This window comes from Bombina bombina, chromosome 3 (assembly GCF_027579735.1).
Source record: "Bombina bombina isolate aBomBom1 chromosome 3, aBomBom1.pri, whole genome shotgun sequence".
NCBI lineage: Eukaryota > Metazoa > Chordata > Amphibia > Anura > Bombinatoridae > Bombina > Bombina bombina.
In genome coordinates, this window is record NC_069501.1 from 195,094,450 (window position 1) to 195,111,326 (window position 16,877).

General features: G+C 38.1%; 1 protein-coding gene across 2 annotated transcripts in view; it reads left to right on the forward strand.

Moving 5' to 3' along the window:
• Positions 1 to 7,637: 7,637 nt before the first annotated feature.
• Positions 7,638 to 16,877, forward strand: part of GLRA2 (glycine receptor alpha 2) — a 453,170-nt gene continuing 443,930 nt past the window's right edge. For both annotated transcript variants that reach the window (XM_053706066.1, XM_053706067.1), the window contains exons 1-2: positions 7,638 to 7,705; positions 9,830 to 9,963. In XM_053706066.1, coding sequence (XP_053562041.1) covers positions 7,638 to 7,705; positions 9,830 to 9,963 — 202 coding nt within the window. The remainder of the gene's footprint in view (positions 7,706 to 9,829; positions 9,964 to 16,877) is intronic.

The following is a 16,877-nucleotide window of genomic DNA, read 5'->3' on the forward strand; positions in this document are numbered from 1 at the left end:
GCCCCTACACAAGGTACAATGCTATACATGTTATCTGGAGTTGATCTTGTATGTTCCAAATCTATTTTCATTTGGTTCATTTGGTTCCATTTAAATGTTTTATGTTTATTGATCACTGTTTATATTGATGTGTTGAACTGTATATGTGCACTGTCACACTATATTGCCTGGGTTGGGTCGTAGGCTACACAATAGACCAAGATTCAAAGACTCACCTGACCTTTAAAATATGCCTGCTAAATAGCGGAAATTTTAATGAGCTACACTTACACACAACTAGGCAAGCTCAGTGGAGAAGGGTTTGGTCGGGCTATAACTTCCACACTATCAATAGTCGAAAGGCATATATATAGGACACTTAACATGTTCTCTAGGATTCACTAGATTAAAAAGTTACACGTTCGCTGTTTATGTTTTTTATCCATATGGAAGACACGGGGACAACTACCCCCCATTCCTCACAGTAGTACTTACAGTAGTAGTTACAGTCTTTCTTTTTTATTTATTTATTTTATTTTATTTTCTCTTTCTAGAAGATAGGACATTGAGGAGGGGGTGGGGTGGGAGGGCAGACTTGGTGTAGATTGATTCTCTTGCAAATACACTGCTTGAATCGTCTTCTTAGCAGGGGCTCTTTCTCCCCCCCTTCTTTCCTGATCTCTCTGCTTATTTACTTCCCACTCCTCTTCTCTTTTGTTTTGTTCTCTTTTTCTCCTCTTCTTCTCCTACCTCCTCCCCCCCCTTCCCTTTTTTTTTTTTTTTTTATCCTTCCCACTCCCTTAACCTATCCATTATACACATTCCCTACCCCTTCTCCCTGAACTCACTGTTCAGCCCGCTCGGTCAACATGGCGAGCCGGCTTTCTAGAGATAGACCGCACCCAATAGAACTCATAACCATTAACGCAAAGGGTATCAATAGCCCCTCCAAGCGCTCCATAATGCTAAAAGATATGCAGAGACTGGGTGGGAACATAATCTTTGTGCAGGAAATGCACTTTCAATTAAATCACGAGCCTAAATGGTATAATCGACACTATCCTGTTGCTAATTTTGCGTCAGGCCCACAAAAAAAGAACGGGGTTGGAATCCTTTTCAGTGCAAACACACCTTTCCAGTTAACACAGAGCTATATGGATCAGGAGGGCAGATTCATGATACTGGTGGGCTCTCTATACGGTAGGCCACTTACTCTGACCAATGTGTACTGCCCCAATGTTTCCCAGCACCTTTTCCTTCAGCGGGTTACCCGGAAACTTCTTGAACTGCAATCTGGAGTTCTTTTCCTGGGGGGGGGATTTCAATGCACCCCTTAACCCCATCCTTGATACCTCTAACGGTCTCTCCAGCGCCCCGCATAAAACACTTAAACGTATGGCTGCCTCGCTGTCAGAGTTAGCGATCCATGATATATGGCGCACGCACCACCCATCTGATCAAAATTACACATTTTACTCTCACCCACATCGAAAGTACTCCAGAATTGATTATCTGTTTACAGACACTACAGGTCTGATTGTCACCAAATCTAGCAAAATTCATGTGATCACCTCGTCCGATCACGCACCGGTGGCTTGCTCCATTCAATGGCCAAATGTCCCTATTACACCCTTTGTATGGAAACTTGACGACACACTTCTTGATGACCCGTTGTTTGACGCCGATCTTGGGAAAGCAGTAGCTGAATTTTTCCACCTTAACGCAGGCGATGGCTTGGACGATGCCACTGTGTGGGAAGCACATAAGTGCACCATACGAGGGCTACTGCTGGAAAGGAAAGCAAGGTTAAGGAAAATGAGAAAAGAGCGATACAATACTTTGTTATCGCAAGTAGAAAAAGCAGAGCAGTTTCATAAAGAGCATCTGAGAGATGACTTGGGGCTGGAACAACTGACACTAGCTAGGAAAAACCTGCTGCATTTTCTGCAGGAGGACTACCAGAAACAGGCCCTTATCCTACGCCAACTTTACTTTGAACAGGGTGATAAACCTGGAAGGCTGCTTGCTAGAGCAATCAACAGGAAGAAGTTAAAGGCTTATGTTCATCACATGATCGGCTCAGATGGTGGGTCTGTAGCGGATGCTGACTCAATAGCAGGGGTCTTCAGGGAATATTATGATTCCCTTTATAACTTGAAAGGTTCGGCCCGGGACGGAGATGCCCTGCCCTCACGGCATCAGGCAGAGGAGGAAACGCGCATATACCTTGAGTCTGTTGACCTCCCGTCAATCACGGAGGAGGACAGAGATATGTTAGACTCCCCGATCACAGGGGAAGAGGTACTGAAAGCAATTAAAGATCTCCCGTCGGGCAAAAGCCCAGGACCTGATGGTTATGGACTAAAATATTATAAAAAATATGCTGAGGTTCTTGTACCCGAGCTGACAAACTTGTTTTCCTCCCTGTCGAGCGCGCCTAAGCTTCCTAGATCTATGCTTGAAGCTCACATAGCGGTCATCCCCAAACCCGGGAAGCCTACTGATAGACCCGAGAATTTTAGACCAATATCGTTGCTAAACTCGGATGTGAAGATTCTAGCAAAAATCTTAGCAGCGCGCCTGAATAGACTACTTCCTGACCTGATCTCAGCTGACCAGGTGGGTTTTATACCTGCCCGGGAGGCTAGAGATAATACTCTTAAAATACAACAGATGATAGCGTATGCACACATTCACAACCTGCCGCTTTCTCTGGTCACCACAGACGCAGAGAAAGCTTTTGACCGGGTCAGTTGGACGTTTATCCGACTGACCTTGGAGAAGTTCAGATTCGGCCCGGGCATTGTCAACACCATAATGTCTTTATATTCTGCCCCGAATGCACGTGTGAGTGTGAACGGCACTCTCTCAGACACTTTCATGATTAACAACGGGACGAGACAGGGATGTCCCCTATCGCCCCTTCTTTTTGCCCTCACCATTGAGGTACTGGCGACCAGGATCAGGCATAACCCATCGGTGAAAGGGCTTCTAATCGGCAAGACCGAACATAAATTATCGATGTATGCCGACGATATCCTCTTAACGCTCTCAGACTCCGCGACATCCTTGAGAGGGGCACTTTCGGAGATCAAAGCCTACGGAACCGTCTCAAACTTTCTTTTGAACCCCTCGAAATCCAAAATTATTAATATCTCGGAACACCCGGATCACTTTGCTGCATCCACGGTGGACTGTCCTTTAAAGATAGCCAGGCAGAGTATCAAATACTTAGGCATCATTATCACACCCCACGCTCCTGAGATAATCGACCTTAATTACAAACGAATATGCGACGATATTCTGAGGGATCTGTCTAATTGGAAGAAGAAGACGATCTCTTGGCTGGGTCGCATTGGAGTAGTTAAAATGAATCTACTGCCAAGAATTCTTTACATCATGCAGACGGTTCCATCAATTGCGGCATCTCCTTATCTCCAAGGTCTCCAACAGGGTATTGAGGCATACATTTGGAACGGTATTAGACCCAGAGTGAGGAGAGCCACATTGTATCTATCTAGGGAAAGAGGGCCATTTTTCTCCAAAGAGTAGTGGAGTGGATCCGTAACTCACGCAATAAACTCTGGATTCAAATTGACAATGAGATACTGCAGAGAGGAAACGTTGGGGCCTTGGCCTGGATAACTACGGAAAACCGCCCGGCTTCTATAGCTCAATACCCAATGATCTCTGACACCATTAAGACCTGGGACAGAGTGTTGAGTAGGGATACACACATCTCAACCCCCATCTCACCAAACATACCTATAAGGGAAAACCCCGACCTCGGGTTAGAGCTCCCAAAACGCGCTGAGGGAGAAATATATACTCTGGCTGAGACAGCTTTCTCTAATACTCTCCAACACAATAAAATTAAAACCCAAGCTGACTTGGTCGAATGGGACCGGACCATCTTTATGTCCTGGTTCAGAGTGGCTCAGGTCACTCACTACTTTGACACCTGTAAAGATCGAGGGGCACTGACACGACACAGAATGCCCTTCGAGCTATTTTGCACTGTTCAGCAGGCACCAGGTCATCTAATCTCTCACATCTATCGACTCCTACTGAGCAAAGGAGGCACTGTCCTCCCAGCATTCGCCTCTGCGTGGCAAACAGAACTTGGGCTAGACATATCCACTAAGGATTGGCTGAAAATCTTTGGGAAAACTAAGAAAGCATCCATTTCAGCGCGTATCCAAGAAACGCACTATAAACTAGTCAGTAGATGGTACTTGACACCCCAAAGATTACGAAAGATTTACCCTAACACAAACGGGTGTTGCTGGAGGGGCTGTGGAGGAGAGGGGTCCCTCCTTCACATATGGTGGACATGCCCACATATCCAACCTTTCTGGGAGGGGGTTCTGGGGGAAATGAGTAGAGTCTTGAGGATCATTATCCCTCCTAAACCAACATATCTGATATACCATGGGTTTCCTAAAATTCTTGGAGTAGACAAACATCTACTTTTTATGCTAATGCTTAATGGTGCCAAAGGACTTATCCCAGCGCACTGGAAAAGCCCTCAAACTCCTACGATCACGGAATGGAAGCATAGAGTAGGAGATTTGCTAAGATTAGAGCGCTACCATTTTCTGAAAACTGGGAGGCTGGCTACACATGAGATGATGACACTGACATGGAAGGGAAAGGGATTTTGATCGTTTAGATCCATTTGCGTTATAGGTTACCCCTCTTTCAACCCCTACCCCTTCCCTGTTTTCCCCTTCCCTTCTCCCCCTCATCCTCCCTCCCTTCCCCTTTTTTTTTTTTTTTTTCTCCATCCTCTCCTTCCTCTCTCTTTTTTCCTCTCTTCTCTTCTCTTTCTTTCTGCCACTCTCGGTCTCCTCTCTCCATTTTTACTCTACCCTTTTATGCTCAACTCCCGTCATTCCGGACGGGTGGAGACCACAGGTCTTATGCAATCCTTCGGTGGTATGAGCCAAGCCTACCGAAGAAATATATAGCCTTCTATGTTTGAGAACCTGTTGTCTAGTTCCTAAGTTTATGGTTTGTTTGACTATATTGATTTCTCAATCCTGCGAACATGCTGTTTGCAAAAACAAGCTCAAGATTCATGGACTAAGTTGGTAAAGAACTCACCTCTTCTAAGCAAATGTGCCTGATACAAATCTTTTCTGTTTTTATATGCTGAATTAAGTATCATAACGTATAATTTTATCAGAATCTGTACATAAATGTCTACGATTGTATATCAACCTTATTAACACTCAATAAAGCATGTTGGAAAAAAAACAAAAAAAAAAAAAACGTTTAAACACTTCCAGCAAACGTTTTATTTTTCAGTAATGTGAGAAAGTAATAAGAATATTACCTTTTTCAGCAAGCATGATACTAGTCGTTATTAAATCACTGTAATCAGGCTTACCTTAAATAAATCCGGTATTAACAGCATTTTCTAGCATATTCATTTCTCTAGAAAAATGTAAACTGCACATACCTCATAGCAGGAGACCCTGCACGCCATTCCACCAGCTGAAGTTACCTCTCTCTTCAGTTATGTGTGAGAACAGCAATGGATCTTAGTTACAACCTGCTAAGATCATCAAAAACTACAGGCAGACTCTTCTTCTACTTTCTGCCTGAGGCTAAAATAGTACAACTCCGGTACCATTTGAAAATAACAAACTTTTGATTGAAGATAAACTAAATAAAAACACCACATCTCTCTAGCTACTTCCTTTCTTGTCAAGAGCTGCAAGAGAATGACTGGTAGTGGCAGTTAGAGGAGGAGCTATATAGACAGCTCTGCTGTGGGTGATCCTCTTGCAGCTTCCTGTTGGGAAGGAGAATATCCCGCAAGTAATGGATGATCCGTGGACTGGATACACCTTAAAAGAGAAATCTCATGCTCTATCTGAATCATGAAAGAAAAAATTGGGTTTAGTATCCCTTTGAGTAGAAGAGGTTAAATCTGCCTCAAAAGTTGTAGCAGTATTCAAATGTGAAACCTATTATATGGTACAACAATAACTATTCCAATAAATGTTCCTGGTCATATAGAACACTGTGTAATAGCTAAGGCATCTTCACACAATCGTCCTAGGAGCTGTCCAAGTTCTGAAACTTTAAATCACACTTTAGATACAGTCGTTCTCAATTTGTCCAAGTTCACTAACACCTACCCAGTATGTTTTGTCTTCCCTCCCTAATACACAAAGGTCAGTAGCACATACACCATTGTTTATTGACCTTTGCATGTTAGTAGCCCACAAAACACAGTTCTAATTAAACAACTGGCTGCTAGTTATTATTTAAATACTGTACAATGATAATTACACCTTACCTATAAATATTTCCAGAGCCAGGGACCAAAGATCTGATCTAATGTGGGTTTGCTAATAACAGAGGGTCTGCGGAGTCAAGGATTTGGGACTTTTGATAGTGGGATAATGGTAACTATGCACTGCGTTTTATGCCAATCTATCATGCAAGCACCGATTTACAAATATCTGACAGACAATATGTTAATAATTACAGTGGTCTATGCTTTCCTGGCACACACAAGGATAACATCAATTCTGTTTAACATTATTGTGTTTTGCGTATTACTAGGAGCTTGGAGTTTAATAAGTACTATTACTTGTGCATAAGTGGCAACAAAGTGGTTAATTAACATTATTTTGTGTGACATAGACAGTTATGCAATCTGGTTTGGGCTGCTGGATAGAGTTTCCCTGCATTTTACAGGTGAGAATATCCATATGTATATAGACACAGTTGTGGATTTGCAAGGGGGGCCTCATTCCTAGTTGGCCCTGTATCCATAGGTTTATATTTTTCTTACAATGTATTGGTGAATTACTGTACACACAGTTGTAGTTGTAGTACTGCCAAATTATGCATGCCAAAGGAAAAAAAAGGGATCTGTTCTTTTCCTGAAAGGAAAGCAGCCAGCTGCCTTACTCCCTCCCAGTCCAGTCCATTCACGCAGTATTAAAGATTCTGCTCATTTCTCTCACCCCCTCCTCCACCTCTACTCCTACATCATCCTCCGTGTCAGCAGCAACAACATCAGTGCCGGGAGAGAGCTGCTGGCTTCACAGACAACGCATGGATAAGTGAGCAGCAGCAGTAAATACTATTAAAATCGTTAGAACTACAGGGACCACTTATTGTACCTTTGGTCAAAACAGTAGGGCGCATCTTGACGTTTGCTTAAAGTTGGGGGGATTTGTCCCCCCCCTCCCATTCCCCAACATTATCTGTGCCTCTGGATACTGCTGCCAATATGGAATTCTTCCTATCAGAGAGGTCCTTATAATTACAACCTAGTGTCAAAAAGGGAAAAAAAATAGCAAATGTGGGTAATCAGCATGACGCTATTTGCCAAGTGTAGCCTTTTTTAGATTAGAGACTACTATAGAACAGACCATCTCATGCCTCGTTTTTTCACCATTGCCAAATTATGAGCATTGCTTTGTCTTGGCAATGCTTTCCCAAGCAAACCTATTTTATTTTTGTTATATATTCAGTCATTATGTTGAGTTTTCTTGCTGTGGTGCTGAAGGAAAGCAAACACACGCCGTTTCTGAAATATAAACAATAGGAGCTGAGATTTCTTTTTTTACCATCGTCTTTGTTTCTGGAATAATTTCTGGAATATTTTTCAATCATCACTGAAAACAGGAGGAATGAACCGGCAGCTGGTCAAAATTTTGACAGCCTTGCTTGCAGTATTCTATGATTCTAATCATTTCAGGTAGGCTGAACAATTCTCTAGTAATATATATGTGAAGGATTATTTTTGTGGAAATATGGATCTAAAAATATTAGATGTGCTTTATTCTAATGGTACTAATAATTCATTAACATTTCTCATATTTCAAATGTTGATTTTACTACATGTAGAAGAATGCAAATCCTAGTTAGGTACAGGAATTGTCTGTTCCCATGCCTGGTTTTTTAATCCTCTTCAATGTAAGTTAAGTGCACTGCGTTGATGTTTGTGTATCCATAGGAATGAGCATCAGACCTGCTTTTTTTAATCCAGAGAATCACAACGTTCATAATTTTAGTATCATTGTCTCTTCCGATTACATACATATATTAATACATTATTTAAAAAACATTAAAAAATAGGTTGAAACAATATAGACAAATGTCATTCACTTGATTGTACGAATAATGTATGAATTAATTAAATTCTTATCTAAAATTGTAACATAAAAAGCCAATGTCACTCAAGTTTACACTATATATTAACGCTGCATGTTTCAACCTCTAGATCAAGTATATGCAATTCTGCTTTGTATCTGTGCCTCTATTTAATCAGTCATGATGGTAATTTGGCTAGATAAGTGTCTTAAAATGCTATTGGTATGTGTGTGTACATACTTAAATACATATATACACATATAGACACACACACATATATATATATATATATATATATATATATATATATATATACTGTAAATATAACATTAAACACTTCTCTCAAGTTTATATAGAATATATAATGATGTATATATTACCATAGTACTGTCACCTGTTAATTGTTAATTGGTATTTACTAATATCGACACTTTATTAATGCACCCCATAAGCAATATAGGGAGGCCCTTGGATGTAGATGTAGTGAATTTCCTTACAGGTATTTAATTTATTGGTCTTTCCCAGTTAAAATATCAGGTTTGAAGGGGATGATGAATAAAGTGACATTTGGAATAACTTGGGAAAAACAAGTGATCCTATATCTATAAATGGACTTTGCACAATAATTTTGTGTATATGAATATATATATATATATATATATATATATATATATATATATATATATATATATATATATATATATATATATATACACAGTATATATATATCAGTTATTAAAAGCTGTAATTATCTTTTTCATTTTAGGGCCATATATATTTTTAAGGTTTCATAATATTATTTCAGTTTGACTACCTTATTGCTATGGAGACCTGCAGTATACTGAAATGCAATTCGCTGCAGCTTGTTACAATACTAAATGGAGATGTGGCTACCGGCAAAGTATTACCCATAATGTAGGTCAGCAGCATACAAGATTTTATAATAAGCAAATGCTTGCATTTTAATAACCTAAGAAAAAAATGTAGTACTGCTAACATGAAAGGAAGCAATATCAAACAAAATACAGTGACTTTTAATTTTCTAACTCCCAATGACTGATTACCATACTGGCCAACAAGGGATCAAAAGTTTAATAACATTAATAAAGAGAGTTTAAGAAAATCTAAATTGTTGCTATCAATACTCTTTATGAACATATTAAGACAAAATGACAAAGGCAATCTAAAGTGAAAATATTTAACTTGTGGGTTTGTCTATATGTTCATTTCACAGGTAATGAATAGCCAATTTTAAATAAGATATTATACACAAGTTTTTAATGTTCCAACTAAAATTCATAATATATCACTTAATTTTTTTCATGGCTAACTCATTGAGACTTATCTTTGTACAATACAGCTATGAGAGTTGTCCTTAGCAGCCAATAAAAATAATGAATACTCTTGTACTCAGATTGCATTTCCTGAGAGTTTCAGGTAAAACATAATTTCCTTGTAATTCATGGAAGTATGTTTTATTATATTTGATTGCTGTTGTTTATAAGCAAGATAGAAATCATACAAACATTTTGCCTACAATACTTATTGATTTTCACTTGGTTTATGGCTATTTTGATATATATCAAGTCATGGATGTAATACAATGATTAGAAATAAAAGCATCATGCATATATTTAGCACTTCTGTCTGACTGCATGACTGTTGTATGGTATGCAATGTTTGACGATGCATCTTTTAAAATGTTAATTGTGAATGCTATTTTATCTAGGGTGGCTTTCTGCAAAGAACATGATTCCAGGTCTGCAAAATCCCCTCCACAGAGCATGTCTCCTTCAGATTTTTTGGATAAATTAATGGGAAGAACATCAGGATATGATGCAAGAATTAGACCAAACTTTAAAGGTAAGTAGCCATGATTAAAAAAAAAAACAAGCAACAACACTCAGTGACACTTCTGATGTTTAAATTTAAAGGGACACTAAACGCAAATTTTTCCTTTAATAATTCAGATAGCGCATGCAGTTTTAAGCAACTTTCTATTATCAATTTTTCTTTGTTCTCTTGCTATCTTTATTTAAAAAAGTAAAGCTTAAAAGCCGGCCCATTTTTGGTTGAGAACCTGGGTTATGCTTGCTTATTGGTTTGCTAAATGCAGCCACCAATAAGCAAGAGCTATACTGGGCGCTGTACCTAAAATGGGCTGGCTCCAAAGATTTAAATTCATGCTTTTTAAATGAAGATAGCAAGAGAACGAAGAAAAATTAATATTAGGAGTAAATTAAAAAGTTGCTTAAAATTGCATGCTCTATCTGAATCATTAAAGAAAAAAATTGGGTTTAGTATCACTTTAATGTAATTGGATTACATACTAGATATTTATAATACTTTCTCTTAAAGTTATGCTCATAAAACTGAAAGTTTTTATTCAACAAGATAAACTTCTGCAGACGCTATTCTCTAGAAAGTGTAATAACTCCACACTTTCAAAATTGTCCCCATATTAAATCTTTGAAGTTGTTGACTTGTTTTGGATCAATAGTAGAATAATGGCATAGGTATTATAGTATTTGTGAGGTTTAATTAGAGTCCGAAGTACTTTCTTGATATTTTATTGTGGTGTCATATTATATTATTTGTTAAAGGGGCATGAAACCCTATTTTTTTTCTTTCATGATTCAGATAAAGCATACAATTTTAAACAACTTTCCATTTTACTTATTTTATCTAATTTGTTTTGTTCTATTGATATTCTTGCTCAAAAGGATACCTAGGTAGGCTCAGGAGCAGAAATGCACTACTGGGAGCTAGCTGCTGATTAGTGGCTGCACATATATGCCTCTTGCCATTGGCTTAGACAATGTGTTGAGCTTGCTCACAGTAGTGCATTACTGTTCCTTCAAGAAAGGATACCAAGAGAATGAAGAAAAATTGATCATATAAGCAAAATGGAAAGTTGTTTATAATTGTACGGTCTATCTAAATCATGAAACAATGTTGGTTTTTATGTCCCTTTAACTAATAATATACTATGTCCCTTTAAATACTAATGTACTATGCTCAAAAAGATATAGATGAAGTCACCAAGGAAGATTATAGAATGGATATGACATGCTTGAAATGATAAGAATCAGTTATTTATTGAAAACATAATACTATTTAGTAAGTTGTAGATGTTTTTGTTATTTTCTTTAAAAAGCCCAATTAATGTTTTTGTCAAACTCATTTTATAATGTTCTAAGTGTTGAAATGTTTATTTTTGTAGCCAGTTTATACCCATTAACTTAACATGAACTGAGGAAGTGCATTATAACTCTGTGTACTAAATGATTTGTTACTGAAATAAACTTTTATTAGGATTGTTACAATCACAATATGAACGGTTTTGTTTCTCATAAAGTTATCCACCTATCATTTTATCATATGAAGTCATGCATGAATTACATGACATAAAAGACATCATGTATGTGCTCAAGAAACCAGTTCATTTTACATTACCTTTTGTTCCTTACATTAATTGAAATAACATTGATCATGAATTACTGATAAATAGTGATTTTTTAACATTGGTTTCCCTAGATAGCCTTAAAATGACATGCAATTTTTAAAGTGTATATCTATAGTAAGACTTTAGTGAGACACAATTATTTTATTATGTGCAGGGAAAATAAGAATCCTATATTAGAATGTTGGGATTTATACATTAGCATTCTAAATACTGCATGAAAAATGTTGTAATGTTTTAATTGTTCTACTAATTTAGGTGCTAATAAAGGAATTTAAAGACACAATAAACATCTTGTAATTACAAGATAGTTTTTAATGTCTGATTTCAGCCACTTGTAAACTGTTTGAAAGAAAATAAAAACATTGCTTGCTGCAATTATTTTTAAAATTCCACTACCACTTGCTTTCTTTGGAAGCATCTGGACTTCTCTCAAGTGTAGACACAGATAGCTGTGCTCATTTTGTTAGCAAAAGTTCAGTTGTTTTGCAGTTTATTATCTGATAACCTCTGCTGAAGCCAACTATCAAAAAATATGTGGGATTATTAGTCCTGGTCTCAATGTATTTACTGCCCCTTTAATAAAGATAAGGCTAAAAGCATATTTCACAAAAGAAAAAAAAAATAATATAACAAAAGGTGCCTTAAAAGGACAGTCTACTCCAGAATGTTTGTTGTTAAAAAATATAAATAATCCCTTTATAACACATTCCCCAGTTTTGCATAACCAACACAGTTATATTAATATACTTTTTATCTCTCTGATTACATTGTATCTAAGCTTGTGCAGACTGCCCCCTTATTTCAGTTATTTTGACTGACTCATAAATAACTACACAGGAGTAAGCACGTTATCTATATGGCACACATGAACTAGAGCTGTCTAGCTGTGAACAGCTGTAAAAATGCACTGTGATAAGAGGCAGCCTAGGTTTATCTTTCAACAAAGAATATCAAGAGGACAAAGTCAATTTGTTCTGATTCATGAAAGTTTAATTTTGACTAGGCTGTCCCTTTAAGTTAGAGGGTAGTAGATTTAGGACTTCTTTGTCTGCCTGCTTACATATAGTGTAGTTGATTAATTGAACAGAATTTCAATATAGGACTTTAAGGGAATTAAATAATGTCTGGGGTATGCATAATGCCATCCAAAAACACTATATTTCACAAAGCAATGTGAGCAGACTTGATCGTCTCTTTGGTTCGTACCTGGTGTTATAATGTATATTTTTATATTTCTAATTACGACAGCATATATACATGCTAACATGTATATGATCAAGAGAAACAATTAAAAAAGCTCACAGGATGCTTACAATACTTGATGAGTATTTCTATAATGTGATGAAGTTATGTTGGTGCCAGGGCAGAGAGTGCGAAACCCAAAAAAAAAGTTCTACCCCAGCTGAAGGCACACACACCTTCCTCTCCTGCCCAAGCCACAATTAGAACTGCTACAACATACAGAATCACTTAAAGGGATACTGAACCCAAATGTTTTCTTTCAACCACTTTTAAGCAACTTTCTAATTTACTCCTATTGTCAATTTTTCTTCAATCTCTTGGTATCTTTATTTGAAAAAATAGGAATGTAAACATAGGACCCAGCCCATTTTTGCTGATTTGTGGCTAGAGTTACCCACCAATCAGCAAGCACTACCCAGGTGCTGAACCAAAGTTGGGCCAGTTTGTAAGCTTACATTCCAGCTTTTTCAAATAAAGATACCAAGAGAACAAAGAAAATTTGATAATAGGAGTGAATTAGAAAGTTGTTTAAAATTGCATGTTCTATCTGAATCACGAAAGAAAAAAATTGGGTTCAGAATCCCTTTAAACAGTTTTAGTGATAACCCTAAAAGCTGCCTAAATTGCTGCTACACACAGATATAAAATTCTGATATTTTAAGCAGCACTGATTTTGAATGGGTATTATCATACTGTCTAGATGCAATATGCAATATGTTTAACAAAAGTTTTGTTTGTGTTTGAAAGCATAAATTATTGCTTCCTATAGAACGTTACACTGTCCTCTGAAGTGTCTTCTAGTAGATTATTTACATATCAGTTCTGGATGCATTTCTACCCCTTTAATTGCAGACATTAATGTATCCAAAATTCAAAGTATCCAGACAATACACATTGTTTGCTGTTTGGTGCACTTTTTTTTTATTTCAAGTAAGGTAATTTTGGAGAGATTAGCTGTCATCCTTAGCACTCCCTAACATAAGACTATCACTCCTTAACGTAAAACTATCACACATTGCAGATTTTCAGGAGATCAAGAGATCTAAGGGAGCTTTCAATGGCTTAATATTCAAACAGCGATGCTGGAACTTGAGATCGCTTTTTTTATTAGCTAGTGCATTGAGGATAGATTTTACCCTTTATCTGTGCTTTTGTATTAAGCCTATTTTGATGATTGCCATTAAAAAAAAATATATGTTGGTCTCTTTCCTAGAGAGTATAGTAGGTGACATTTATGCATTGGCATTTGTATACTAGGGTATATATATATAGTATTTAGATAGATGGATAGATGATAGATAGATATAGGTGAAAACCTAAAAACGCAGCGTATCTGTGATTTACAGAAGCATTTAAAAATCATAAAAAACATAAAAAATGCACTTACAAGATATGTGCAAACTACCAGCTCATTGGCATGTAAAGATATTAGCGTAGTAATGGCTTAGCTGCATATTTACCAATGCGCTGCCCTTCTCCATTACCAGGCGCTAACCATTGATAAACGCTGGTATGCGCCTCACACTCTGCTTCCCTTCTAAAGGGCCGAGGACCTAAAAGTCTCTGGGCTGGTGATTATTTAAGAATGCTTGCCAGTACTTCTATTTCCCTGGTTGAATGATCTAAAGCCACTTTTTACCTGGGAAACAGGGTGTTTCACGAAGAGGAGTATGCTGCATTTTTAATGGGAAGAAGATGGATATATTACAAAAGTGCCCATTGAAAATTTGAATTTTAAATATAAAACAAAACAAAACAAATAATACCATTCACACAGAAATATGCTGGAAAAAAATTGAATTGTTAATGTGCATTAAACAGTGTAACAAAATTGTTCACCAAAAATTGTATTTTATCAACAATTTTAAACTTGTAAGTAAATTACACAGGAATAAATCACATTAAATATGCACAATGTAAATTGTAAATTAAGTACACTGGATGTGCAAAAAACACATAGAAATTTGTACTTATAGTACAAAAACAAAATTTATGCTTACCTGATAAATTTATTTCTCTTGTGGTGTATCCAGTCCACGGATTCATGCATTACTTGTGGGATATTCTCCTTCCCAACAGGAAGCTGCAAGAGGATCACCCACAGCAGAGCTGTCTATATAGCTCCTCCCCTAACTGCCACCTCCAGTCATTTGACCGAAGACAAGCAAGAGAAAGGAGAAACTATAGGGTGCAGTGGTGACTGTAGTTTAAAAATAAAAAACACCTGCCTTAAAATGACAGGGCGGGCCGTGGACTGGATACACCACAAGAGAAAATTTTTTATCAGGTAAGCATAAATTTTGTTTTCTCTTGTAAGGTGTATCCAGTCCACGGATTCATCCATTACTTGTGGGATACCAATACCAAAGCTATAGGACACGGATGAAGGGAGGGACAAGGCAGGCGCTTAAACGGAAGGCACCACTGCCTGTAAGACCTTTCTCCCAAAAATAGCCTCCGAAGAAGCAAAAGTATCAAATTTGTAGAATTTAGAAAAAGTATGAAGCGAAGACCAAGTCGCCGCCTTACAAATCTGTTCAACAGAAGCCTCATTTTTAAAAGCCCATGTGGAAGCCACCGCCCTAGTGTAATGAGCTGTAATTCATACAGGAGGCTGCTGGCCAGCAGTCTCATAAGCTAAGCGGATTATACTTCTTAACCAAAAAGAAAGAGAAGTTGCTCCAGAGTCCAGAGTAGACAACAAACAATGCCGATCTTTGACGAAAATCCTTAGTAGCTTGTAAATAAGACTTTAAAGCACGAACCACGTCAAGATTATGTAATAGACATTCCTTCTTTGAAGAAGGATTAGGACACAGTGACGGAACAATCTCCTGATTGATATTCTTATTAGATACCACCTTAGGAAGAAACCCAGGTTTGGTACGCAAAACTACCTTATCTGCATGGAAGATCAGATAAGGGGAATCACACTGTAAGTCAGATAACTCTGAAACTCTTCGAGCTGAAGAGATAGCTACCAAAAACAGAACTTTCCAAGATAAAAGCTTGATATCTATGGAATGCAGGGTTCAAACGGAACCCCTTGAAGAACTTTAAGAACTAAATTTAAACTCCATGGCGGAGCAACAGGTTTAAACACAGGCTTGATTCTAACTAAAGCTTGACAAAACGCCTGAACGTCTGGAACATCCGCCAGACGCTTGTGCAAAAGAATAGACAGAGCAGAAATCTGTCCCTTTAAGGAACTAGCTGACAATCCCTTCTCCAATCCTTCTTGGAGAAAAGATAATATCCTGGTAATCCTGACTTTACTCCATGAGTAACCCTTGGATTCACACCAATGAAGATATTTACACCATATCTTATGATAGATTTTCCTGGTGACAGGCTTTCGTGCCTGAATTAAGGTATCAATGACCGACTCGGAGAAACCACGTTTTGATAAAATCAAGCGTTCAATCTCCAAGCCGTCAGACGCAGAGAAATTAGATTTGGATGGTTGAAAGGACCCTGAAGTAGAAGGTCCTGCCTCAGCGGCAGAGTCCATGGTGGAAGGGATGACATGTCCACCAGATCTGCATACCAAGTCCTGCGTGGCCATGCAGGTGCTATCAAAATCACCAAAGCTCTCTCCTGCTTGATCTAGGCAATCAGACGAGGGAGCAGGGGAAACGGTGGAAACACATAAGCCAGGTTGAAGGACCAAGGAGCTGCTAGAGCATCTATCAGCGCTGCCTTGGGATCCCTGGACCTGGATCCGTAACAAGGAAGCTTGGCATTCTGACAAGACGCCATGAGATCCAGTTCTGGTTTGCACCAAAGTTGAATCAACTATGCAAACACCTCCGGATGGAGTTCCCACTCCCCGGATGAAAAGTCTGTCGACTTAGAAAATCCGCCTCCCAGTTTTCTACTCCTGGGATATGGATAGCTGATAGATGGCAAGAGTGAACCTCTGCCCATAGGATTATTCTTGAAACCTCCAACATTGCTAGGGAACTCCTTGTTCCCCCTTGATGGTTGATGTAGGCTACAGTCGTGATATTGTCCGACTGAAATCTGATGAACCTGACCGCAGCAAGCTGAGGCCAAGACTGAAGAGCAT